Raw genomic sequence first — 25,935 nt, forward strand, 5'->3', positions numbered from 1 at the left:
GGAAAATCATTGAGATTTTAATAAGGACCCTGATAACTATGTAGATCGCTTTAGGTAGCATTGGCATCTTAGTAATGTTGTCTTTTAATCTATAAACACAAGATGTATTTGCATTTAGTGAGAAGTTTTTGGTGTGTATGTGGTGTGTGTATGTTTGTGTGTGTGAGTGTGTATCTGTGTTAACACTGGAGGTCTCAGTTGGTACTGCCTCTGTCACTCTCCTTCTGCTGTTCCTCCTCCTGCTGTTCCTGCTCCTCCTCTTCCTTCTCTTCCTCCTCCTCCTCTTCCTTCTCTTCCTCCTCTTCCTTCTCCTCCTCCTTCTCTCCCTTCTCCTCCTCCCCCTCCCCTCCCCCTCCTCCTCTCCCTCCTCCCCCTCCTCCTCCTCCTCCTCTCCCTCCTCCTCCTCCTCCTCCTCCTCCTCCTCATCATCATCATCGTCATCATCATCATCCTGTATAGCCCTGTGTAGCTCTGGCTGGCCTGGAACTCACTGTGTAGCGTGGGATTGATTAAAGGTTTGTGCTGCCACACCCAGCCTTTCTACTTTTTTTTTTCTTAAGACGCTGTCTCCCTGAACCCGCTTACTATTTCAGTTAAGCTGGTTGGCAAGCGAGCCCCTAGGATCTACTTGTCTTGCTGTCCCTACTCAGTACTTGGGTTATCAACGCACACCACCTGCCCGACTTTCTATGCCACAGATCCAAGCTGAGGCCCTCAGTCACGGCACAGAAAGCATCTGCCAACCAAGCCGTCTCCCCAGCTGAATGTTTTTTTCGCTTCTCTATCAAGTGTGTCCTTTCCACATTCCTTTCAGGTTACTAAGTATAGTAATGTATTTGATTTTTATAGCTTGTATGCTGCTGAATTAATTTACCAGTCCTAGCAGTTTTCTTGTGCCATGGAGTTAGGTCTGGCAGGCTGGCACTAAGAATGAAATTGACTGAAAGTATAGGATTATCCTAGACACATTTTACCAGAGCAGTATTGCTTAGGAAGAAAGCTTCCTGCTGTTTCCCACACTGCCATCTTCCCCTAGTCGGTCATTTAGGCTGTCCTGGACCATATTCTCTTTAAATAAAAAATCCTGGCTTATCATTCATTTGTGCCCGTTGTTACCATGGGATCCCATGGTGACACGTCCCAGGACGGTCGATGGCTCCTCCTGCACCTGGGCTCCTTACCTTTCACTTTTCCAGAAGGCTTTCTGTTCTTCAGTCTTAGGTCTAAAATAGTGACAAGGCAAATCAGGAACTTAATCCGTGGTTCATAATTAGTGAATATTGGTGTCCTAGTTAGTGTTTCTACCACTGCGATAAACACCATGTACAAAAGTAACTTGGGGAGGAAAGAGTTTGCTTTATTTTACAGCTGACAGGTCTGTCATTCAGGGAAGTCAGGGCAGGAGCTGATGCAGGAGGCATGGAGGAGCACTGCTCATTGGCTTGCTCATTTGTGGCTTGCTTAGCTTGCTTTCTTATAGCACCAAGAACCACCAGGCCAGGGGTGTTACCAGCCACAGTGGTAACACACCACTGGGCCTTCTCACATCAATCACTAATTTAGACTTGCTGCCTACAGGAGGTATTTTCTCAATTGAAAGTCTCTTCCCAAATGACCTAGCTTATATAAAATGGACATAAAACTAGCCAGGACAATCAGCTTTTGATAGTTAAAATTATATGTGGGTTACTTAAGCATGTTTTGTTATATATTTTTTTGTACTTGGTTTATGGCTTGAGAAGAGTGATTGGCAGGAGATACTTTATAGGAAGTATCTAGTTTTTGGGTGGTTATTATATATATGGAATCACAGCCTCACCCAGGGGGTGGGGATTTATTCAGCACAGAGAACCTCAGGTTAGATTCTAAAGTCTATCTCTTCCTCTAGGCCAGGCTTTGTTTCTTTCTGAACAGAAGTCTAGTATAGAGTATGTATTAGAATATATATGTCTGTATATATATTTTTTGTAGAAGACTTGTACAATATATATATACGTTTGTGTGTGTTTCAGCCCCAACTTCTCCCACTCTTAGGTTTCTTTGTGGAAAGCATAGACTATACAAACCTTCCAGTGACTCTGAGTTTGCATCTTCAGGTTTGGAGCTAAACAGAGAAGGGATAATGGCAAGCATGCCACATCCTAGCCTTGTGGCCTTAAGCAAAGGACTTAGTACCTGTTTCCTGTTGTATGCATATTCTTCCTCCCCCAGCCCCCTTGCTGGCTTTTGGCTTTTTTCGAGACAGGGTTTCTCTGTGTAGCCCTGGCTGTTCTGGAACTCACTCTGTAGACCAGGCTGGCCTCGAACTCAGAAATCCGTCTGCCTCTGCCTCCCAAGTGCTGGGATTAAAGGCATGCGCCACCAATGCTCAGTAATTACATCTGAAGCAATCTAGCAAAAGACAGGTATCAGATATAATTTCTTTCTCCTTTGCTATTTTTTCACAATCTACAACTTACAAAATATCCTGTGTTTGTGTGTGGGGAGGGGCAGATACCATCACATGTTACATCTGTAGAAATGAGAGGACAACCTTGTGAAGCTAGTTCTCTTCTCATTTACATGGGGCCAGGGATCACATTCAGTTTGTCAGGCTTACATGGCAAGTGCCACCACCCGCTGACCTATCTCACAGTCCTCCACCTTACTTTTTTGAAGCAATAGTTCTCAATGAACCTAGAGCACATTGATTCAGCTAAACCAGCTTGCCAGTGAGCCCCAGGATTTGCCTGAATCCATCTCTCTGGTGCTGGTATCACAGACACACCCAGATTTTTATGTAGTTTGCTGAAGCTCTCTGGTCTCTATTCTCTTCCAGCAAGTAGTTCGCTAACTGAACTATCTTCCCAGGCCTGATGCTGTGTGTATTAGTGTCTGGTGTTTAACGTCAGTGTCTTCTATAGTTAAGAATGGGTTAACCCCTTGGTTAATGCTCCTCTGTAAAAGAAGAGTCAGCTATTTCTCAGGAAGCTTCTTTGATATCCATTGTTCTGATTACTAGATTGCCTTATTCATGTGCCATTTTGGATATAAGATTTCATTATCCTACAGGAAAAGGTGGGAATGGTCTATAGGAGCTATCAGTGTTTATTTAGTATCTACTCTTGTATTATAATCTTACTTGATTTTGGTAACAAATGAGAAACTGTGGCTGAGGAAGGATGAGTAATTGTCTGGAAGTTCTACCGGGCCAGGAGACAGCCACCCTGGGATCAGATACATTTGCATTCTGCTTTCCTGTTTTCATTTCTTCTAGGAGTTTTCAAGTGTGGTTGCAGTTCTTCTTACTTAGCTAATATTTGTATAAATTTTAGAGTAGATATTTTACTTTTATCTGTGACACTGAGTAGAAAAATAATAGAAGCAAATCTCTTTCTTACAGGTATCAGTAGCTGATGTGCAATTTGGCCCGATGAGATTTCATCAAGACCAACTTCAGGTATTATGCTGTAGTGATCACATTTCAATTTTCTCTAATGAGGAGGGTATTTAAAATGATACATTTAAGATAATTTGTTTTTCTAGTTAGATGCTAGCACTAGGTCAGTTAAATTTCTTGGACTTGGTAACAATGTTATAATCCTTTCCTTAGGAATACACAGTGAGGTTACAATTTAGGGTTTCAATAGAGGGGAAGTGTATAATTGTGCATGCACTCACGTGTGTGTACATTGAGAGGAGGGAAACCACAGTGATGAAAGGCCAAGGGCTGATTAATCTAGAGGAAGACTATTTAAGGCATTGTCATTTAGAATTTTTCAGTAAGTTTGAATTTTTCCAAAATGAAAAGTTAAAACACAGCTTCTTCCATTACACCAAGTTTGTTGTTTTGGGGACAAGGTCTTATATATCCCATGTTGGCATCAGGGGCTGGAGAGATGGCTCAGTGGTTAAGAGCACTGACTGCTCTTGCAGAGGACCTAGTTTCAGTTCTAAGTGCACACGTAGTTGCTTACAGCTGTCTGTAACTCTGTGCTGAGGACTCTGACACTTTCTTCTGGGACTCTGTGGGCACTTTTACATGTGGTACACATATGTACATGCAGGGAAAACACCTGTACCCATTAATCAAAAATAAATCTTTAAAAAGGGATAAAAGGCAGCCAAGTTATTTGAAGCTTCCCGCTCATGAACTATTTTTGTTGTTGTATTTTAACCTTGTGAAGGAGACTGACAGAGGCATGTGTTCTTGGTTCCTTGCATCAGTGGTATCTGAACAGTTGGGCAAACTTTGAAGGAAGTAAAGGATATCTTTTGGTTTTGTAGTCAACCTCTGTCTGCAAGGCTGCTGTTCCATCACAACCTTTGTCTTCTATGGAGACCAGCCCTGAAGGGGATGAAGCAGAGATGCTTTGAACCTGATTTGGCTGGAGGCCTGGTTGAATAGGGGAGAGGCAGCAGATCCAGGCTTTACGTGGTATAGGCCAGGCACCAAGACAAGCACTTATCATCCTGGCCTTGGCACAGATGGTGCGCAGGTTGTCTGGGGTCTGTGTCCATGTATGTCACTTACCCAGCAGACCTCACCTGTAACATTGTAGTCCTCAACTCTTCTCTCATATTCAAATGACTTGTCAACATGGAGGCATTGCATAACATTTGAGTCAGAACGTGGTAAGTTCATCATTTAAGGATTATGTGTTCCAACAGTTTCACTAAAATACTTGCATTTACCATCTGAGGTATTTCACTAGAATAGCAGCCTTGTCATACTTAGTTAACTTTCGGTTTGCTAATGTAAATTTGTATTTTGCTTCAATTTTAAAATAAAATGTCTGACAAGTCGTTATTGAGTCCTATCAATGCATTATCAGCAAGAGGAGTAAGCGTATGTCCAAGCACTTGGACTTCCAGCCTAGACACTTTAGCATTGGCTCGTCAATTTGAATGCTAATGTCTCTGAGTTATATGTAAGAAAAGAATGTGTAGTTACAGATGTTATGTTCATATTTTGTGTCCTAAACATTTAAGAATTTTTTGAGGCTTCTTTAAAAATGACAGTTATAACAAGATTTTTAAAAATGTGTTTGTGCTCTTCTGATCCAGGTACTTTTAGTGTTTACCAAAGAAGATAACCAGTGTAATGGATTCTCCAGGGCATGTGAAAAAGCCGGGTTTAAGTGCACAGTCACCAAGGAGGTGCAGGCTGTCCTTGCCTGTTTCCAGGATAAACTCCATGACATCATCATCATAGATTACAGAAATCCCCGACAGATGGACGCAGAGGCACTGTGCAGGTAAGCCAGCAGTCCGGCGACAGAGTCCCGTGGGTCCTTATGACAGTAGAGGCAGGCTGTAAACACACGAAGTTAAATTCAATCTCCCTTTCCTCGTATGCAGTATAAGCAAGGCATTATAATTTTGTTGTTTCTAGGACTAAATCTTTATTTCTTAATTGTCTTGCTTGCTCTATTTAAAACAGTAAGAGATTGTTTTGCATGCACAAAGCTCACAACCATCTGTAAAGAGATCTGATGCCCTCATATGGGTGTCCAAAGGCAGCTACAGTGTACTTACATATAATAATAATAATAAAAAAACAATAGCAAGAAAATATAAATGACAACCATTAGGGTTAAGCTGAAACCAATATTTATTTAATCCAAACTACCATTTGAATATTACTTAAAAAAGGAATGATTATAATTTTCTAGACTATTTTAAAAGACTCTTTTTATGTGGTATATATGTGTATGCTCGTGTGAAAGTGTATACGTGGAAGCCTGAGGCTGACATAGGTGTCCTCTTGCATTTGCCACTTGCTTTATTATTGAGACAGGGTCTCTCACCAGCCCTGAGTCTCATCTTTTCAGCTAGGCTTGCAGGCCAGTAAGTTCTGGGGATCTGCCTCTTTCTACCTTTCCCAAGTCCTGGGCTTATAAATGCTTGCTGTCATGTCAGGTTTTTATACTCGGGTAGTGGGGATTCAAACTTGGGTCCTCATGATTATATGACAAGCCCTCTAAAAACTGGTAGCTCTTGGGTAACTCCAGAACTGAACAGTACACAGTAGATTTGACTGGCCAGTGAAGAACAGACCTTTAAAAAATATGGTCCCTGATCATATTCTTTTTCTGACAGGCCCTGGTCAGGAATCTCGGGTCTGTCTTGTTAGCTTTCTACCATTTCATCTTGTGGGGTGAGAGTGTGTGTGTAGGGGGGTCTTTGTGTCATCCCTAGTGAGTTTCCTAGAGACAAGATCAGGCCCTGATGTTTTTTTTCATGCCAGCTTCATCTTGGTTTCAACCTCTATCTGGTTTGTCTCTCTTAAGATCATCTCTGCAGCCAGGTAGTGGTGGTGCACGCCTTTAATCCCAGTGCTTGGGAGGCAGAGGCAGGTGGATTTCTGAGTTCGAGGCCAGCCTGGTCTACAGAGTGAGTTCCAGGACAGCCAGGGCTGCACAGAGATACCCAGTCTTGAAAAACCTTAAAAAAAAAAATCATCTTTGCAAAGGCACCTGCCAAAAATGAACTGTTTCATCAAAAAATTTCTCCAGAATCTCATTCCTCAACTGACCTTCCTTGCTTTCAGCAGACCTTTGAAGCCCATGAGACCTGAGACCTTAGCCTGACAGGGCTCTGTTCTTCCTTTATCCTCTGTTTGAAGGTTCTTATGCAATACCAGCTTGCAAAAAGTATTCCATTAGTGGCTGACCTGTCCACATTATCATTCACCTGTAGCTCTTTACTGGGTGTTTGGAACTCCTGTGCAGTATCTTCTTGAAGGCCAAGTGCTTTTGTAGGTTACATTTTCAAAGCCTGATCCAGAGCCTTACTTTGTGAGTCTTGGTTTGGGCACTACGTGTGGTACTGTAGCCGTAAGGATGAACAAAGCATGCATCTCGCCTCCGAGGGGCTGACGATGTCGCTGTAGCGTGTGATGGTAAGTTTCAGCCCGTCAACCTGTCAGCCTGACCCAACTAAGGCATGCTGACGGCATTAGCAAGTTATCTTTGTGAGTGTCGGTGTGGGCATTTCCTAAGAGGATCAGTTGAGAGGGGTAAGACACACTCTGAGTGTGGGGGGTCCTGTGCCCTGGGTTAGAGTCCTAGAGTAAGTAAAAAGGGAAAAGGAAGCTCCACCGAGCTCTAGAATCCCTCCCCTCTGCTTCCTGATTTGCAAGATGTAAGTTCCCTTTGCCACAGCTCTGATGGTCCTGCCACAGGCTCCCCACTGTGATGGACTGTATCTTCTGAATCATCAATAAAAATGAAGCACTTTTTCCTTAAGTTGCTTCTTGTCGGGTAATTGGTCATAGCACAAGAAAAGTAATTCATACATAGAGTATCTTTGTTTCTTGTGACTATAACAGAAAACTTGAGACTAGATACTTGATAAAGAATTAGAAAGATGGCGGCTCAGTGGCTGAGAGCACCTATTGCTCTTCGAGAAGTCCTGAGGGCAATTCTCTGAACCCAAGTCAGGTGGCTCACAGCTGCTCACAAAGCTCCTCTCATCCCTACCCCACCAGAGACAGAGTCTCACTGTGTAGCTTTGGCTGTCCTGGAACTCACTCTGCAGACTCACTCTGTGCTGGCCTTGAACTCACAGATATCTGCCTGTTTCTGCCTCCATGTGCTGGGATTAAAGGTGTGTGTCACCGCACTTCGCTGACTGCCTGTAACTCTAACTGGGGGAAGGGTAGGGAAATCCAATCTTTTTCTTGGCTCCACTGTCCCCTATACATGCATGGCACACACAAGACACACATTTATACACACAAATAATAAAATAAAAACAAGTATTAACAGCAACACAGAACAAAAAATTTTTTTCATAGTTCTCAAGGCTGAGAAAACCAGGCTAATGGTACTACTAGTAGGTCCAGTTGCCTGGCTGCATCCTCTGGCTATGTGAAATCTCCTTTATAAGGGCCTTGATGTCATTCACCGGAGAGCAGCCCGAATGACTGGAGTTCTTCAGGCCCTACTTCTTGATACTATCACATTGGCAACACATAGATTTTGGAGGGCACGTAGTCAAGCCATACAGAGACAGGCAGGTGAGTTCACAGAGATGTAGAAGGGAAAGCGAGCTTGAGAGAAGACATTTGAGTTGAATAGTGAGGGTGGACAGGAGCTTTGAAAAGAATAATGGTGGAGGAAGGGCAGCAGACGGAGGAGGAGCAGTAGGGTGCCTAGGCCCTCTGCAGGTGCTCACAGCTGCTGGTCAGACTGCTGTTGGGTGGCTCAACAAGACGAGAGCCAGATGCAAAGGCCCAGTGTGCTGAGCCAGTCTTTGGACTCTACTCTAGGTAGTTAAGACACTGGTACTCTGGGCATGGTAGCACATGCTTCTCATCCTCCATGTAGGAGGTAGGGGCAGACATTCAGAATTTTGAGCCCAGGCTAAGCTATATAGTGAGCCTCTGTAACGGTCTCTGCTGTGTTGTAGAGACCAATCAGGAGCAATCTGTGCGCTGTGCTCAGCATATACAGTCTCTGCAGCTAAAGTAGCAATGAAGGGAGGTGGTGAGAAGGAGCTTTTATTCTCTCCCAGTGCTGTTTGCTCTACTGGGATGCTGAGGTGGACTCTCATAGAAACATGGTGTTGCCCTCAGGAGTGGCAAAGCTTCTGTGAGCTTGTTGGAGGCATGTGCTCTAACTCCTGATGCCCCTTTAAGACAGGCTGATCAGCTAGCTATGGTTTCCCAACCATGTTGGCAGGAGGGACAGAGTGTGCTTCACCTCTAATTTATCTTAGAATTCTTCATTCTTGTTAGGGGACCCACATGGAGACATCTGTCACATGTGTGCAGGGGCCTGTGGCTAGCCCATGCATGCTCTTTGGTTGGTGGTTCAATCGCTATGAGCTCCCATGGGCCCAGGTCAGTTGACTCTGTAGGTCTTCTTGAGGTGTCCTTGACTGTTCCGTTTCCCTCAGTCCTTCCTCCACTCTTCCACAACACTCTCTCTGGAGTGGGGGTTTTGACTCTGTTGCCTGTCTTTGGATCCCTTTCCCATAGCTGGACTTCCTTGTCTGGCCTCAGTGGGAGAGGATACACCTAGCTTGATGTGCCAGGGCAGGTTGGTACCCATGGGGGGCCCTTCCCTTCTCAGAGGAGAATGGGTAGGGGAATGGGGGGAGGAGGGAAGGGGAACTGAGGTCTAGGAAGAGAGGAGGAAGGGGGGCTGCGATTGGGATGCAAAGCAAATGAGTAAATAAGGAGAGAAAAAAAGAATTCTTCATTCTTTGACAAGCTGGCCCCTGGTTGCTGTGACCCCCACAGTCTGCAGAGGCAGGAGAAGCTTGCACTTCCTTCCTGGGAGGAGACAAAAGATTGTGGCCCCTTTCTAGTAAGTACAGTATAGGGGAGCGTGTCCCCTGGGTTAATGCACAAAGTGTCCTCTTAGAGTTTCATTTGTACACGATAGTTGTCATGGTTGTTAGGGTTCACTGATGAGTTTATCCCCAGGAAAGATCAAGTAGCTGAGACGGTGAACCCACAGTGTAAAGGGAGCCCTTCCTCTTCTTGTTTCCCTCCCCACTGTAATTGTACAGCTAAAACTATGAAAGTATATTTATTTTTAAGAATTGTTTTTGTATTTATTTAAAACTTTGTTTTTTTTTAAGGTCTATCAGATCGTCAAAATTCTCAGAAAACACAGTTATTGTTGGTGTAGTACGCAGGTAAACATTTTTTTTAATGTTGAAATTTATATATCAATGCAGTGTTATCAACAGATGGCAGAATAAGGGCTTGCCTGTGACAGGAGAGCCCCTTTGAAGTCTGGCTTTCATCACTCTGTAGCATTTTATTTTTCTTCTTTGCTTGACCTCAGAGAGGGACTTCAGCTCTCAGATTTAGTTTTCTGACTTTGAACTGCCATTCGCAGGCAAACTATTAAGAAAATTCCATCTTCTTAAGGGTAAAGGTTGTGAAGAAGGGTCTTTGTAGGACCTTTAATTCAAGTATCCGTCAGGATTTGGGTGACATGTAAATGCAGGGAATCTTCTCAACTTATAGCAAGGAGAGGGGACTATACAAAGAAGACCAAATCCTTAAGTATGCGCCATTTCTAATCAGTAGAGACAGACATGCTTCCGTGCCCTTTAGTATTTTCAGCATGGAAGAGAGGAGAATTTAATAGTTTCAATATAGAGAGATTTATATATTAAGTATATGCTTGGACACTATTCAGTTGTTAACATAACCTTTGTATTTAAAGTATTAAAATACCTAGGTGTAACCCAGGCACCTGTGGTCCAGTATTCAGGAGGCCCAGGAAAATGATTGATGGCTTGAGCCTAGGAGTTTAAGGCCAGTCTGAGTAACAAGCAAGCCTCTATCCCCACTAAACAGGTTATAAAAATATCCTGCCAAAATGCTAAATACTAAATTGAGACAAGAAATTCATTTTTAATTTAGTATGCATATATCCAGTTCATTTGAAAGTATTTGTTATGTGACTATTGAAGATTATGTAAATTGGCGAACACTACCTAACCCTTAGAATCTTCCTTTGAAGGGTGGACAAAGAAGAGGTGTCTTTAATGCCCTTCCTTGCTGCTGGCTTCACACGGGTATGTACCTATCTCTTAGATGTACAAGTGTAATTCAGTGTGAGAAAGTTTTACCTCAATTCAGTGTCTAGCAAAAAAATTTTTAATTATTTTGAAGAAAAAAAAATTGTTCCTGTTCTGTGTCACAGTTTGTTTTGATTTTGAAATCTGATAGTCTAATCTGTAACACTTCATTTCCTTAGTCTCAGCTATGCCTGCCAGAGTAATAAAATGACCTGCAGTGACATACTCATTTACAAATTATATTACAATGCTTTTATGTGAAATTGAAATTTATGAAGTAAGCTCAGTGATTCTGGAAAAGAAGCAACCCAAGCCCTGGCTGCTCACCCTCTACTTCACCTCTGCCTACTGGTTTCTCTTAAACCAAAGGCTTCTCAGGATTTTGGCCAGCTGACTGTAGATGAGCTATGGGAGATGGGGACATGGCGAGTGGAAGAAAACTTGCTTAGGATGTAGAAGGCCTTGGGTTTGAGCCCCAGCACTGAAACACAAACAAAATCAAAACGCATGGGAGAATAGATGGGTGCGGGGCACATACCTGTAATCCCAGCACTGGATAAATAGTTGAGGGTGAAAATAGTTTGGTAGATATGTAACATTTCTACCCAGTGAAAAATCTGGTTACATGGTAGGCTATTTATTGAAGTGGACAGACAGACATGATTTCTGTCTCTGCCCCATATTGATCTGGCTAGACTGGTAGACAGAAGTCTAAGAGCTCTGTTTCTTCCTCAGTCAGAGTTATCCCAAGGTCTCACTGGCAGAGCAGATTGGCGATCCTTGTCTGTCTCAAGGCCTCCACCCCATCTGGTTGAGCAGCATGCGCACTGTACCCAGAAATACCCTCCTTGCTGTCCCTGGCTAGTCAGGTGTAGGCACACATATGTATGGACAGCCATCCTGGGTGTTCCCTGAAGTCCTGGCTGCTATGGGCAGAAGGTCCGTGCTCTGCATCCGTCAGGAGGTGAGCACTAGAAGGAAAGTCATCCCTGATCTCTGGGTGAGAAGGGCTTAGCCTATAAGTGGGCAGCCCTACTGTGTGCCTGGGCCTCAGTCCTTGCCTCTTCCCTGCTATGATAGCACTGTCTGTCTTTCTCTTTCTCTTTCTTTCTTTCTTTCTTTCTTTCTTTCTTTCTTTCTTTCTTTCTTTCTTTCTCTCTCTCTCTCTCTCTTTCTTTCTTTCTTTCTTTCTCTCTTTCTTTCTTTCTTTCTTTCTTTCTTTCTTTTAAAAAAGGATTTCTATCTCTGTGTTATGGGTGTTTTGCCTGCATGTGTATCTGTGCACTGTGTATGTATGTACCTGGTGCCAGCAGAGCAGAAATGGGGTGTCAGATTCCCCAGAACTTACAGATGATTGTTAGCTACCATCTAGGTGTTAGTAATAGAAATTGGGTCCTCTGAAAGAGCAGCCAGTGCCTTAACCATGGAGCCCTGCTACCTGATGTTTTCATTCCTGTAGCAGTTTGGAGGCAGAATGCTTCCTCCTGCCATCTCTGTCCTTACGGAGGTCTGGTGGGTAGAAACAGCATTACTTCTCATTTATAGGCGAGGAGGCAAGCTCGGGAAGTGTCTCATTAGGATTATGCAGCTTCTAACTGGCATGTCCACATGACCTAGATTGTTGTCACTCAGACAAGACACAGATGATGCACATCTGCCTTCACCTTGGCAGCAGAGGGACCTCCTTAAGCAGCCCATGTCCCGTATTGATCTGGCTGGGATTGGCTGGGATTGGCTGGGATTGGCTGGGATTGGTAAGCGCTCAGTGTCCCCTTAGCCAGAGTTGCTATTCATTTACTGTGCAGGTAAAAACAAAGAACTCTTTTCAGAAACAGGAGTGAATCTGCTCATGAGTGTCTTCTTTCAGAATGAAACTATCGCTAGACCTTTAGCCATGAGTCCCCTGTTAGCCAGTTCTGTACCAGTAGACTCATTGTAGACCTAAAGTATTCAGGAAAGAGCATTCCACATGTGAATGTGTGTAGACTTTTTCTTGTTACCATTCCCAATGTAATACAGTATGACAACTGTTTATATAGCATTTACCTTGTGTTTGGTGGTATACATATTCTGGAGGTCATTAAAGTATACAGGAAGATAGCATTTATATGTAAATACTGTGCTATTTTCTATAAGGGGGTTATACCCTCTGCGGTTACCCTGAGACCTGTAGGTATGTGACAACACAGTGACTTCTAAAATACCATAATGAAATACATTATTTGATGGTAGAATGGATCCAATTTCTTGTAACTATGCAGTCTGCTTTGTTATGGGATATTTCCATGATGTAAAGGTTACCATATAGAATACTTAGTGTCCACAGCAGTAAGAGACACTGGGCAACATTCTCACCAGTCAGCTCCTTTGGCAGTTAGTGGAGAATGTCACTCAGGTAGGAGTTCCCTCCTTGAGCCACAGATGTAAGCAGAAGTATAAATGTGCTTCTGTGTACAGCAGTTTGTCTATTACTTGAGAAATTCCTTGAAAATCCTATCAGCAAGACTGGTTAACCAGAGAACCTTAGTATTTCTAATTTTAAAGCTAATTTGGTATATTTTAACTTTCATCTCTCATCTTCTGTTGTACATTAATGACTACAAAGTAGTTTTTAAAATTTTAGTAGCCAAATTGAAGGCTTGTTTAGAATTTCTTTTGTGGCATACATCAAAGGTGCTTCTTTATCTACAAAGCTCCCCTTTCTGTTTGTAGAGGTATGTAGAAAACCCCAACGTCATGTCCTGTTACAATGAACTGCTCCAGTTGGCGTTTGGAGAGGTGCGGTCACAACTGAAACTCAGGTAATTCTGTCCTGGGGGAAAAAAAAAGCCCTCTAGACCCCAGGGCAAACTTGCAAGCAAAGGTTTTTGGGCCATCACTGATAGCAGTTACAGTAGAAGAGGTCTAAGCTGGCTGTCAGTAAAGGGCTTACCGTGCAAACATGAGGACCCGAATTCATGTGAAAAGTCGGGGTGTCCGTCATCCCTGCGCCGAAGATGACTCCTGGGGCCTACTGACCAGCAGGTCTAGCTGCATCAGCAAGTTCAGGTTCAACGTGAGACTGTGACTCAAAAAATAAAGTGGAGAGCAACTGAGGAAGATGCCCAGTGCTGACCTCTGGCCTCTACACGTCACGTCACGGTCATTGTTGTTGTTATAATTGTTTTAAGATATAATGATACTGGGCTGCCAGTGCTTCTCAGCAGACTTTCTGGAATCCTACTCAATGTCTGATGAGTGACTCCCATTTAAACTTGAGGCCTCAAAGCAGTAGTAAATGAGAAAAAAGTAAGGTACAAAACCACACATACTGGATTTTCTGTTTTGTATGCTAAGGGGAAAATACTTTAAACATACCATACCCAATATAGTGCCATTTTTCTCTGGCAACTGGTATTTTTTTTTCCTACTCTACATTACCAATTTTGTCAATAATTCTCCTTTTGTAGTTGAGACAGGATCTCATGTAGCATAGGTTGGTCTGGAACTTGCTGCGTAGCCAAGGTTGACCTTGAACTTGGAATCCTCATTTCTTAGCCTCCTGAGTGCTTGGATCATAGGCCTTTGCTACCACGTGCGGCTGAGACTTTGTTCTTTTAAATAAGAAACAAGTAGAAGCCTAGATATTTGTATATCAAGTAATCAAGTAAGAGAAGGTTTTTAAATGCTCCTAGGTTTGCAGGAGAATAAAGCCAGCCATTCTCCTCACTCCATATCTCTTCTGTGTCCAACTAGTTAGCATTTTTATTGGGGATCAAAGAGAGAGGCCATTGTTCTGTATGTATATGCCTAAGGCAGATGAAAAGCTATCGAAATTGGAGTGTTCAGTTTGTAGGAAGCAGTACATGGCCCCATATACAGGAAAGACATGCACTTCTTAGAATGAAATGAATTACTACAATCAGGGTAGAAACATCATCACTAAGCAGAAATGCTTAAAGGCTGGGTGAGTAAAGTCACGTGACTCTCAGCCGAGCGCCCACAGCAGTCACCAGCAGTCAGTTCATTGGTTTGTGACTCACATTCACTTGTACTTGTATCTGTTTTGAGTTAGGGTCTCACTGTCTATTGTAGGCTGTTCATAAACTCACAGAGATCTGCCTGCCTCTGCCTCCTGAGTTGCTGGAATCAAATGTGTGCATCCAGCACACCTGGCCTGTAATTTACAATTCTAATACTATAGTTGTTTTCTTTCCCCGTCTCCTGAAGTTGATAACTTAAAATTTCTTCCTCAATACCTTAGCGTAGTGTACACAGTAGCACCAGCATATGGCCCTGCACTGAAACCCCTGGGTCTCCTTTACCCAGTGCTGAATCATGTTCTCACTGCATCCCGTCCCAACTCTTGTGGGTTTCTCCGGACTCGAGTCAGTTACTTTTGTCTTCACTTACCCTTGGAGTAAGGCCGCTGTCTGTTGCCTGGGTTATTGACTTCTCAGTCAGGCTCCCTGCCGTTACCTCAGGCCTCCTCTCTTCACACGGCATTGGTGTTGCTGTCTTGCAATCCTCTACTGAGTTCAAGGCTGAGTCCAGATTCCCAGAGGTGGCCCCCACGACTCTCCTGAATCTACACTCATCTCCCATCATGCCTTTCTCATCTCCCATCATGCCTTGTTCTAGCTGACCGCCAACAGAGATGTACATTACAAAGGAAAAGAGAAAAAATACAAAGGGAAAGGAGATGCGGGGCTGGAGATGATGAATAGAGGGAGACCTGTTCTGCCAGGTGCTGGAAACAGGAAACAGCAGCCTTGTTTGTAAAGACTGAGGCTGATCAGCGTGGCAGTTAAGTCAACACAAAGACGAGCTTTTCAGTGCATAGGACTCTGACAGCTGTCTTAATTATTTGAAAAAGAAATTAATGTACCCAGTTTGATTCCCTACCCCAAATAACCGACAGTGAACTAAAAGCCTAAATGTAGAGCCATGCTAAATGCTAAAAAACATAAGCAAAATATTTGATTGGATGATGAAGCAATCTTAGAGTCACCATAGCATAAAGACTGGGTTCCACAGAGGAAGAGAAACCAATCAAGTAGCAGAAAAACATTGGGCTTTTATATACTTGAAAGAAAACAAAATTATTTGTTGCATATCCAACAGACATTAATTAGGTTAATATCTTAAATAAGGAGCTTTGATGAGTCAAATAATGAAATACTCCAGTAAAAAATATTTGAAGCTATGCACAAGCAGTTCACAAGTCAGAAAACACAAAAAGAACGTCACTTGAACTAGCAGTCAAAAAATTAAGAACGGAGAAGAGAAGCGTAGTGTTTCCTTCCACCTGATGTTCTGCTCTGGTTGAGGAAGAGTGAGCATCTCAGTGTGGTTTCCTACAGGCCCAAGTCCTCTAAGCTGCTCACATCAGAGGTGGGAACTTCTGTCTGTGCTTTGTTGTTGTTTGTTTAATTTTGAGGCTGGATCTTACTATATGGCCTTGACTGGCCTGGAACTCACCATGTAGACCAGGCTGGTGCCTGCTTCTGTCTCCCAAGTACTTTTATCAACTGAGCCAATCACCAATTGTTTTTGTTTATTTTGTTTTGTTTTTAAGGCTTTATTTTTAATTATGTGTATGGGTGTTCGGGGTTGTGTAAATGAGTACAGATGCCAGCAGGAACCAGAGGCATCAGGTTCTCCTGGAGCTGGAGTGGCAGGCACTTATGGCTGCCTGACCTGGGTGCTGGGAATGGAGCTGATGGTACTGATGGAGCAGCACATGGTTGGAATGCTAAGCCATCTCTGGCCCCTTCACTTTAAAAAAATCAATATTAAGTTTATTATTCTTAATTAGGTGTATATGTGTGTGTTGTGGCGGGGTGGGTAGGCATTATGCATATGACTGCAGGTGTTCTCAAAGCCCAGAGGAAGGTGTTGGGTCCCATGAAGCTGCACTTACAGGCTGTTGTGAGCTGTCTGATGTGGAACTGGAAACCAAACTCAGGTCCTCTGGAAGAGTAGTAAGTGCTCTCAGCCACTGGGTTGTCCCTCCAGCTCCTTGCTTCTAATTTTTCTTTTTATTGAAAATGGGTTTATTTATATTGTGGGTTTGTGTATATGGATGTGGCATGTACAGTGTATGTGTAGAGGTCAGGGGACACCTGAGGGAGTCTTTTCTCTCCTTCTAGCCATATGAGTCCTGGAGACCCTACTCAGGTTGTGGAGGTTGGCAGGAGGACCTTTCCCCTGCAGCCTCTCACGGGCTCCTTTTGTCTTCAATAACAGCCTTTTTGAGCAAGAAGAATGAAAAAGCATTGTTGCTTTTAAAGTTCTTACTCATCTATTCTCCGCACTTTGTGGATAAGCAGGCAGTCACTTGTGTTTTTAGTCTCGTGAGGCCAGAGAGCCTTGTGGTTATGCTTTGGACGATCCCTCACCTAAGACAACAGCCTGGAAGCAGCCCATGTGCCTCATCATAGGGCTTTGTTAAAAATATTTTGGTGTAAGCTTACAACAAAATATTACGGTGATTAAACACGGTGATAGAGAGCCATGGTCACTGATACGTTCAGAGAGGGAAGGAGATGATAAAGCTGCCAGAACGTCTGCATCTTTATAAATGTACATGTTGACATGCACGTTTGTACAAGAAACTTCCCAGAGTGCTTGATGTTGGCCTGTCTAAGTTCTGGGTTTCAGATGTTTCCCCTCATTTATTGAACAGCCTTGTGAGACAGATGTCATGCGCCATCCCATTTACCGACTTAAGGGTCACTCAGTGGTTTCCTTGTGTCCCAGAGCTGTGCACTCACCAGCACACTTCTGGAACATTTTTACCAGCTCCAGGCCCACACCCTTATTTTGCTTTCTGTATTTAGGTTTGCTGGTTTCAAACATTTCATATAAATGGAATCATACAGTGTGTGGCCCCGTGTAACTGACTTCTTGCATTTGGGTATCTTTTTAAGGCACATCTATACTATAGCATAGATAACAGGACTTCACTTGGTTTTATATCTGTATAGCATTCCATTATATGCACATATCACATTTTATTATTCATTCTTTGTTGGTGCACATCTGAGCTATTAGTACTGGCCAGCTGTTATGAACAAGTCTCAGTCTCCACAGATGTTCTTACTTTTATTAAGTACAAAATCAGTCGTAGATACCACTGCATCATGCGATAATTTTATGTTTAACCATTGGAAGAATTTCTAGACTGTTTTCCAGAATGGGGGTAGTGCCGATTTTACATCTCTACAAGCAGTGCATGATGGTCTCACTAATATCTGTCACCTTATCCTTACAGTGGAATGATGAGCTACTTTATTTTTTCTAGCTTCAGTCAGTAAACATTTGTTACCTATATAATTAAGAAAGCATTTAAAACATGAGCAGGGTGGGAATATGCTCACAGGGTAAGACTAAGAGAAGAGAGCAGGCAACAAAGCTGAGCACCCCGTGCCCTGCCCCCCCCCCAACCCGTACTGTGAGAATAATTATTTAAACCAATACCTCCAAATGTGGCCGGCTACCTCCCCTCTGCCAGTCTGGGCAGCAGCCTTGCCTCTTCTCTCATTTAGTCTTTGAAGGTTCTTTGATGCTGAAAAACCTTCCTGGTGCTCAGGGGGCCATGGCTGCAGTGGTGTGTGAGCATCCTGGTGTATGCAGCATTAGGGCTGTCCACAGTGCTAGGGCTGCAGAAGCTCTTCTTAATGTTGTCAGACATTCCTTCTTTCTGAATGAGCATGTTCACCTCAGTAAGCCAGGCTCTGGATACCTAAGCAAGCTACTGTAGTGCCCCCGATTGTGTTGGACTTGATAACTGTGACTAATGTAGATACGTTCATTAGTCCTTTTGTTTTTATCCATAAAGGGCTTGTAACTCAGTGTTTACTGCGTTAGAGAAAAGTCAAGAAGCAATTGAAATCACGAGTGAAGACCACATTATACAGGTTTGTTCCTCTGGCAATCTATGCTCTGCGTTTATTTTGTTTGTTCTTATTTTTAGGATTATAGCCCCACAGTTTGATTTTTTTTTTCTTTTGGAAGTTCAAGAGCCCATTTTACCCACCTCCCCCAGATGACTGTAAGAGCAAAATAATAAAATATGTAATTTAAAATAAATTCTCTAGATAAGAAACCAATTTCTTATGGAGGCAGATGTGTAGCAGTGGCTGATCCTGTCTCATTCTCCCGGGATGGCGGGGTGTTCTAAGCAGGAGAGACTTACTCAAGAGGCGTGTGCCAGGCTGGCCACACACAAGCTTTCCTCACTGTGTTTACGTCTTTCCTCACTGCTTTTGGAGGCAGTTTAAACTTGTAAAAATTTACTAAAAACAGTTAAAAAATCAGAAAATAACAGACTAGGCTACCATTATTAGCAAAGCTGGTTTCTATAAGAGATAAATAGATACCTATAAAGATAACATAGCTCTCACTGCTCCAGGATAGCTGTTCCAGGAAGGATTCCTTTTATCTGAGAAGGAAATCCATTTTGATTGTAGTTCATTGCATCTTAACTTATGGCTCCTTTTGTTACTGGTGCTGGCATTATTTGGGAGTCGGTGCTAAGAGGCAGCTCGGGCCAGGAGTTGAGGGCCCCGGCTTCTGTCCACCTCAGACAGTGGTGCATCTTTGGGCAAGTCACTTAATGTACCTGAATCTGCCTTCTCTGCATATAAATGGAGTGACAGCACTGTCAGCTGCCCATTGCTGTGCTATGAAGCAGAGCCTTTCATAAGGTTTGGGGGTTTCTGGAGCTCATGTGTGTAACGTGTTTGCTGAAGTGTCTAGTGAGGAGAACAGGCCCTGCACATGACTGTCGGCCTCTGCTTTATCACCATCCATACATGCTCAATGTTCTCGTGGATTTTTCTTGCCTTTTAATCTATTTGAAACTTATCCTCACACTTTTCATATATAACTACTTTCTGTGTTGTAGCTGATCTCCATATATTGTTCACTTGAATCGTACCAGAGAGGCATGTTTTATTCTCCTCATCCAGATGAGCACAGGGGTGACATTACTTGCAGGAGTCTGGAGGGCAAAGCCTGGGGGTTTTTATACCCCCGTCTGGTACATTATTTCACTCTAGTTCCATCCGGACAGCTCTGGTGTAGCAGCCTGGGTTTGTGCTGAGAACATGCCTTCCTTGGTCTTCACTGAAGTTGGAGTGATCCTTCTGTCACTCTGGAGTCTCAGAAGGACACAGCAGAAAGCCCAGCCATGTGTCACCTAAGCAGAAGCTTCCCAGAATGCAATGCTCTCGTGGCTATAGAACACTCATGATGAAATCCAAGCTTCTGGGTTTTCACGAGGTGGGGGTGGTACTTAGGTAGAAAACATTTATTTTTTCAAAACATCTTTAAGTTCACTTAATTTTTCTTTTGTCTCTTTCCAGTATGCAAATCCTGCATTTGAAACAACAATGGGTTATCAGTCAGGAGAATTAATAGGGAAGGAGTTAGCACAAGTGCCCATAAATGACAAGAAAGGTGATTTGCTTGATGCCATAAATTCATGTGTCACAATTGACAAGGTAAGTAAGATGCTAGTACCGTTATCACTTCTGGGTAAGGAGGGAAGACCTGGTGTTCATTGAGCACCATGTGTAGGAGTGGCCTCGGCCTTACCCTGTCCCCAGATGTCCTGTCACTCTCACTTTACAGATGCAGAGCGGAAGCCGAGGATGCACTGTGATTGATTAGCCAGCAAGCACAATTGCTGGGATTGACCTTAAAGTCGGTGTTTTTATCTGAGCAGTGTGGATAAGTTGGTGTGTGTGTGTGTGTGTGTGTGTGTGTTTTGAAGAAAGGGTTTCTCTGTGCAACCCTGGCTTCCTGGAAAGTTGGTATACCTGATAATTGATCTTTTACGTGGTAGATGCTGGCACGTAGTTCTGGGAAAGGGCTGTCAGTGAGGCAGGACACTCTTGTCTGAGCCTCAGTCACTCACTGAGCAATTTTCAAATACCAGCTGTGGACGAAGCACCGTGCTGAATCCTGCCACAGAAGGATGGTCAAAACAAGAACATTTGCCTCTGAGAATCATTTTCCAGAGTCGGAAACAGAAGGGATGGTTGTTGACTGTGAGAAGTGTAATCAGAGTGCTAAAGGAGCAGACAGAAGGAGCAGGTGCAGTCAGCCAGACCTTTCCCGTGGTCTGTCAGCACCGCCCTGGTGCCAGGCTTGGGGTATAATGAGAGGAAAGAACCATAGGTGGGCACAGCTTGGATCCTACTTGCCTTCAGGTTTGAAGTTCAGGGTGGTGTCTGTCTTACTGAAAGGAGCAGAGAGTCTTCTGAGGAGAGAACTAAAGACTGAGATGAGCATAGAGACCTCAGGGTCCTGACACACTGAGTTGGAAGACGTGTCCTCTTTAGGGTTTTCCCATGGCGTACAAGTCTGTCATTTTTTTTCTTTTCATTTGGTAATACTTGGAGCCAGAGGTTTTGTTTTATTTTGTTTTGAGTCAGTCTCTCTATAGACCAGATTGCCCTCAAACTCACAGAGACCCACAGGTTTCTGCCTCTCCAGTGCTGGGATTAGAGGTGTTTTCCAAGACGCCGAGCTGTTTTTTTTTTTAGCTAGTGATTTTGTTGTTGGGTATAAACTAGTCTGGACCCCTGTCAGGCAAGCTGGGTCCCTCTTTCTGAGGAGAGCCAATGGTGACAGGGCATGTGGTCACTGTGTCAGGTTTGTGTGCACCATGTCTCACTTCTGCCGGTAGAAGCCTCAAGTCCGAATAGCAGAAAACAAAACCCAGGAAGACTTTCATGTTATTGGCCTGTTTGCTACTCTATTTCTAAAAGGAATCTAGCTGTTTATTTAGTGTATTTCAGAGGTTTTAGGGAGTGTGAAAAGGTAATTCTACCCACTCAGCAGTCTGTTGGTTCACTGCAGTGAGAGGACAGACATCTGTCCAGTTCCATCTCTGTAGGGGAAGGTCTCGTGGAGGGGTCAATGGCCTTCTGGAACCACAGTGCTGTGATCAGCAAGGAGAATTCAAATGTCCACCAGGGACCCAGCATGGCAGAAGAGAGGAGATTCAGCAAATGGTCAGCTGGCCAGAACTGTAGACATTAGAATGTCACAGTTTGGAAACTCTGGGCCAGAAGAGAGATCCCCTGCTGTTGGGGTAGAGTATTGCAGACACTTATCACCCCACAGCCCTTTCAGCCCTTGCCTCTTTGGGGTAGATAGAAATGTTAACGTGAATTTTTATGTTCACATCCATGCCTTTCTGTATAAATTTCCTTCTTCCCCATAATTCCCCTGTTGGGGACTTATAATCTCCTATCTTTCAGGGAGCTAGATCCTGTCTAGACAGTTTGACTTTTCCTCTTTTATTGCCCCAGCCCTGAAACACACATATGTGCACGCATGCACTTAGTGCAGGATAAACATTGGCCATTCATATGCCTGTCAGTGCTGATATGTGGCCTCAGGACTCTTTGACCTACTTTATTTCCTGTGATCCTCTTCCTTCCTCACTGACAAGGTCCACTTCCCTACTCCACTTTCCTCTGTTTCTTCCACAAATTACCTGGACTCTGACCTTTGCCCCCTTGTTCTTGTCCCTCAGTAGCCTGCTGTCACTTGAAATTAAATTGTCAGAGAATGATTTTCCTCTTGCCTTTCATAAATAAAAATCCCAGTATCTCTTTTAGTCACTCTCTCTGTTCATAGGCTGTCTTCATACCTTGTCTTGATCCCTGGAATAAACTGATCCCTCTGCCTTTTGCCTCCTTCAGGTTCATCAATCCTGTTGGCTGCTAATTTGCTTGCTTTGAGTGTGCACTGTCTATCCCTGACCTGCTCCAGGTCTTCTTCACATCCCCACAGTTATGGTGGGCCAATCCCATCTGGTCTCTTCATCCCAAGAATATCATTTTGCTCTGTTAGTGTTCAGATTGCCTGGTGACCAAGATTCTGTAATTGACCTCAGTCACTAAACAAAAGCCTCATGTGTTGTTTGATTGTTTACCATGGGCAAGCACAGTACCAGCCTTGGGGACAGCACAGCTGGATGACAATGACTTAATTTTGTGACAATAATTGCCAAAGGGGACTATATCAGTAGCTCTGGAAGCCCAGCCTGACATGCAGCTTGTACCAGACAGCAGTAGAGAAGTGAGAGTCTGGCAGTATGCAGTGGGAACTTGTGTGGGGACAGGGCTGTGCAAAAACACCCACGCCCCACACAGGCTGGCTCCTGAGCTCACTGGGTGTCATATTTACCAACTAGAAATCTCATGGTCTAAGGAAGTATTCTTCCTCTTAGGAGTTCAACCTCACAATTATACATAGCTAAATGTTTTGTATATTTATAATTAGTAAATATGGCTCATGCTAAATTTTTATATTGGTGACTGGAAAACTTATATTTAACATTGTTCCCCCAGCCAGGACACTGGCTTGAACACTGCTCCTTTCGGGAAACTGTGGTGCTCACATGGCCTGTTAGACCCTGGCTTGGGTCTGCCAGTTGTCTGAGTTACTTCAGAAAGAGCTAGAGAAGGACATTTTGAATCTATCTTTCAGGTGGCTTGGTTCTGTTGACCTGCTGTTTCTTTCTCTTTCCTTCATTCCCTCTTTTCTTTCTCATGTAGTGTAACAGTTCTATTGAGATGTAATTCTCACACCATACAGTCTACACATTGAAAGTGTATAGTTCATAGCACTTGGGAGGCCGAGGCAAGAAGTCACTACAGGTTTGAGACCAGCCTAGTCTGTGTAGCCAGTTCCAGGCTAGCCAGAGCTGCATAGTGAGAGCCCACCTCAAACAAGCAAACAGAACTGCACAATCCGTAGTTGTAGCATGGCAGAAGAGGAACCAGTGCATACCTTCCCTTGGGGCGATGAGGGTAACTAGGGACTTGTCACAGTTTTCCACATTGCCTTTGATAGTCCTCTTAGAGCTGTCTGTTTCCAGGGTGACTCCATGGCTGTGGAGATGAGGACTGCCTACTCCTTCCTGCTTGGGGATCCCTGGTTAGTCTTTGGGCACAGCCTGTCCCTAGGCTAGCTGCATGTAAAACTAAGCTGTTTATAACCTGCTGCAGTTCAGTACTAACTGCAGACAGAGCTGGCTGTTTTTGACATGGTCTTCTTAAAAAATGATTGCTTTCAGAATTACATCATCCAGTAATCAGACTCAGTATCTACTGGGTATCTTAAAGCTCTGGTTTCAGAGCTCTAAAGGGCCAAGAACATTATGGGCGCCTCTAGTTCAGCATCCAACAGGAGGTTTTGAAGATTTCCATAGCTTAGACCCCAAGTGAGTTGTCAGATGAACCCAGATCCTTGGCTGGCTGATAAAGACAAGTCCCTGGCTACCCTCATCACCCCAAAGAAGGGTGTGCCCCATTTACTCCTCAGCCATGCTTCTCTGTTGTAAGGAGTCCTGCCTCTGGTCATGTGAGCTCCTAAAATCACAACCCCGGGCTTTCCAGCGTCCCCTTTGTGATGTGCTGCCGCAGCACCCCACCCTGCAGAAGGACTGAACCCCAGGTCCAGAAGGGCTAAAGCCATTCACAGTAGGAAGCTAGTGACAGCCTAGCATAGTCATGGCCACACAGGGCTCTTCTGTGCCCTAGTTCTGAGTACACCTGCACCAAGCACTACGGCAGAGTGGGAAGTCCCTCCTTCATGCCATGAGAGTCATGCCATGAGTGCAGTGAAGTGAGGGGCTTCTCTCTTGCCAACAGATTGCCACAGGGCACTGAGGTGACTTTAGTCAAGTGACTTGACAGGGTGAGGAAGAATATCAGCTTACTTGAATTTCATCTGTGATCATTTTTTTATCCTAAGTTCTTTCATGGTGATTAATGAATCAAAGCTAAAATGGAAAATGTTCCTGGATTTATGTTTCAAACTGAAAGCATAATGATATGTACATTCTGTTCATAGGAGTGGCAAGGAGTTTATCATACCCGGAAGAAAAATGGAGATAACATACAGCAAAATGTGAAGATAATACCTGTCATTGGGCAGGGAGGGTAAGTGGGAAACGGACTGCAATCAGCAGTCTGTGTTTCGAATTTGCTTTGAATACTTAAGTAAACGCCACACTGCTCCCAGAAGTGCAGAAGGTTTAGAGCAAGGCCAGAGTCTCACAGGATGGCCACCAGGGTGGTCGTTCCCTGAGGACTGCACTTGCAGTCCAGAGCCACTGTACTTGAGACAGTCTTCTCTGTGCCGTGTAGATTTGCAAGAGCCTTCAGTGTTTATATTCAAGGCATGTGCACCTCTGTGTTTATAAGCTTTTTATCTAACTGGAAGTAGCTGTTTCTGCAAAGGCTTATCACAGAGAAAAGTATTCTGAATGCTAACAGATGTGTTAGGGGCTGGAGAGCTGGCTCATTGAGACATGTGCACTGTGCAAGCGGGAGAACCTGGGTTCATATCTCCAGCACCCCCAGAAAAGCCAGTGTGGCATCATGCCTGTAACCCTGTCATTGGTGGGTAAAGATCTGGGGTCTCATTGGCAGCCAGTCTAGCTGTGGAAGTGAGCTCCACATTCAGTGAGGAACCCTGTCTTAATAATAATGATGAAGATGATGGTTAATGTAGAGAAGCAATTGAGAAAGACGTCCTCATGTCAACCTCTGTCTGATCCCACACATGGCCACATGGCCAGGCATGCATGTGTTCATGTGCACGTACTGGGAATTTATTAAGAGTCTAAAATCTTTGGAGGTCTTGTCTCAGACCTGTTCAAAATAATAAAGTTTCCAGAAAATTCTGAGTGTGAATTATAGAATACCCAACAGTAAAATACATACTTTAATAAATGATGATCATAGACCATTACACTGTAAAGAAAGACCTTACTATGCAGAAGATAAAGTCAGGCCTATTGTAGGACACATTCACAAAGGGAAGGAGGCAAGAGGAGGAAGTGTGGGCCCATGGCAGCAGGAGCTGCCTGTGTTCTAAGCACTTCCCCTCTAGCCAGGCTCCTGCTACTGGGAGGTGACATTTTATTTCATTCCAGATGCAGCCCCATTTAGTCATCACAGTGATGTCTCTCCTTTACACATGGGGAGACCGAGTCATTGAGAGGTCTGGTTTCTGGTCTCAGCTCTGGCTGCCATGTATGATGGTGCCTGGTGCGGCCCTCAGTGCCGACCGACCGCACAGCTTGCGTGCTGTGTCAGCCGACTTTGCTGCCAGTTGGTGCTGGCCTCGGGGAGGCGGGTCTGTGTGGGCTCTGTTCTGAGTCTTTGGTCTTTTATGTCCTTTCCAGTTGTTCTTGTGATGAGTGTGTACGGATCTGGTTATGGGGCGGGGAGAAAGAAACTGAAGGGACAGGAAATAAACGGAGCAAGCCAGCCGCTTGTGTGCTCACCAAGGCTAACAGGAACCTCGGCCTGTGGGGCCTCTGTGGGGCCTGTGGGGCCTGTGGGGCCTGTGGGGCCTCTGTGGGGCCTCTGTGGGGCCTCTGTGGGGCCTCTG

General features: G+C 44.1%; 1 protein-coding gene across 3 annotated transcripts in view; it reads left to right on the top strand.

Annotated features, from left to right (window-relative positions):
* Nucleotides 1-25,935, top strand: part of Pde8a (phosphodiesterase 8A) — a 111,969-nt gene that overhangs the window by 56,074 nt on the left and 29,960 nt on the right. For all 3 annotated transcript variants that reach the window (XR_003709669.1, XM_028754794.1, XM_028754795.1), the window contains exons 2-9: nt 3,383-3,439; nt 5,047-5,237; nt 9,574-9,630; nt 10,470-10,524; nt 13,240-13,328; nt 18,350-18,428; nt 19,878-20,015; nt 24,388-24,476. Coding sequence is in view for 2 of the 3 variants with exons in the window: in XM_028754794.1 (XP_028610627.1) it covers nt 3,383-3,439; nt 5,047-5,237; nt 9,574-9,630; nt 10,470-10,524; nt 13,240-13,328; nt 18,350-18,428; nt 19,878-20,015; nt 24,388-24,476 (755 nt within the window). In the remaining variant the exon portion in view is untranslated. The remainder of the gene's footprint in view (nt 1-3,382; nt 3,440-5,046; nt 5,238-9,573; nt 9,631-10,469; nt 10,525-13,239; nt 13,329-18,349; nt 18,429-19,877; nt 20,016-24,387; nt 24,477-25,935) is intronic.

This window comes from Grammomys surdaster, unplaced genomic scaffold (assembly GCF_004785775.1).
Source record: "Grammomys surdaster isolate TR1022 unplaced genomic scaffold, NIH_TR_1.0 126036, whole genome shotgun sequence".
NCBI classification, from domain to species: Eukaryota; Metazoa; Chordata; class Mammalia; order Rodentia; family Muridae; genus Grammomys; species Grammomys surdaster.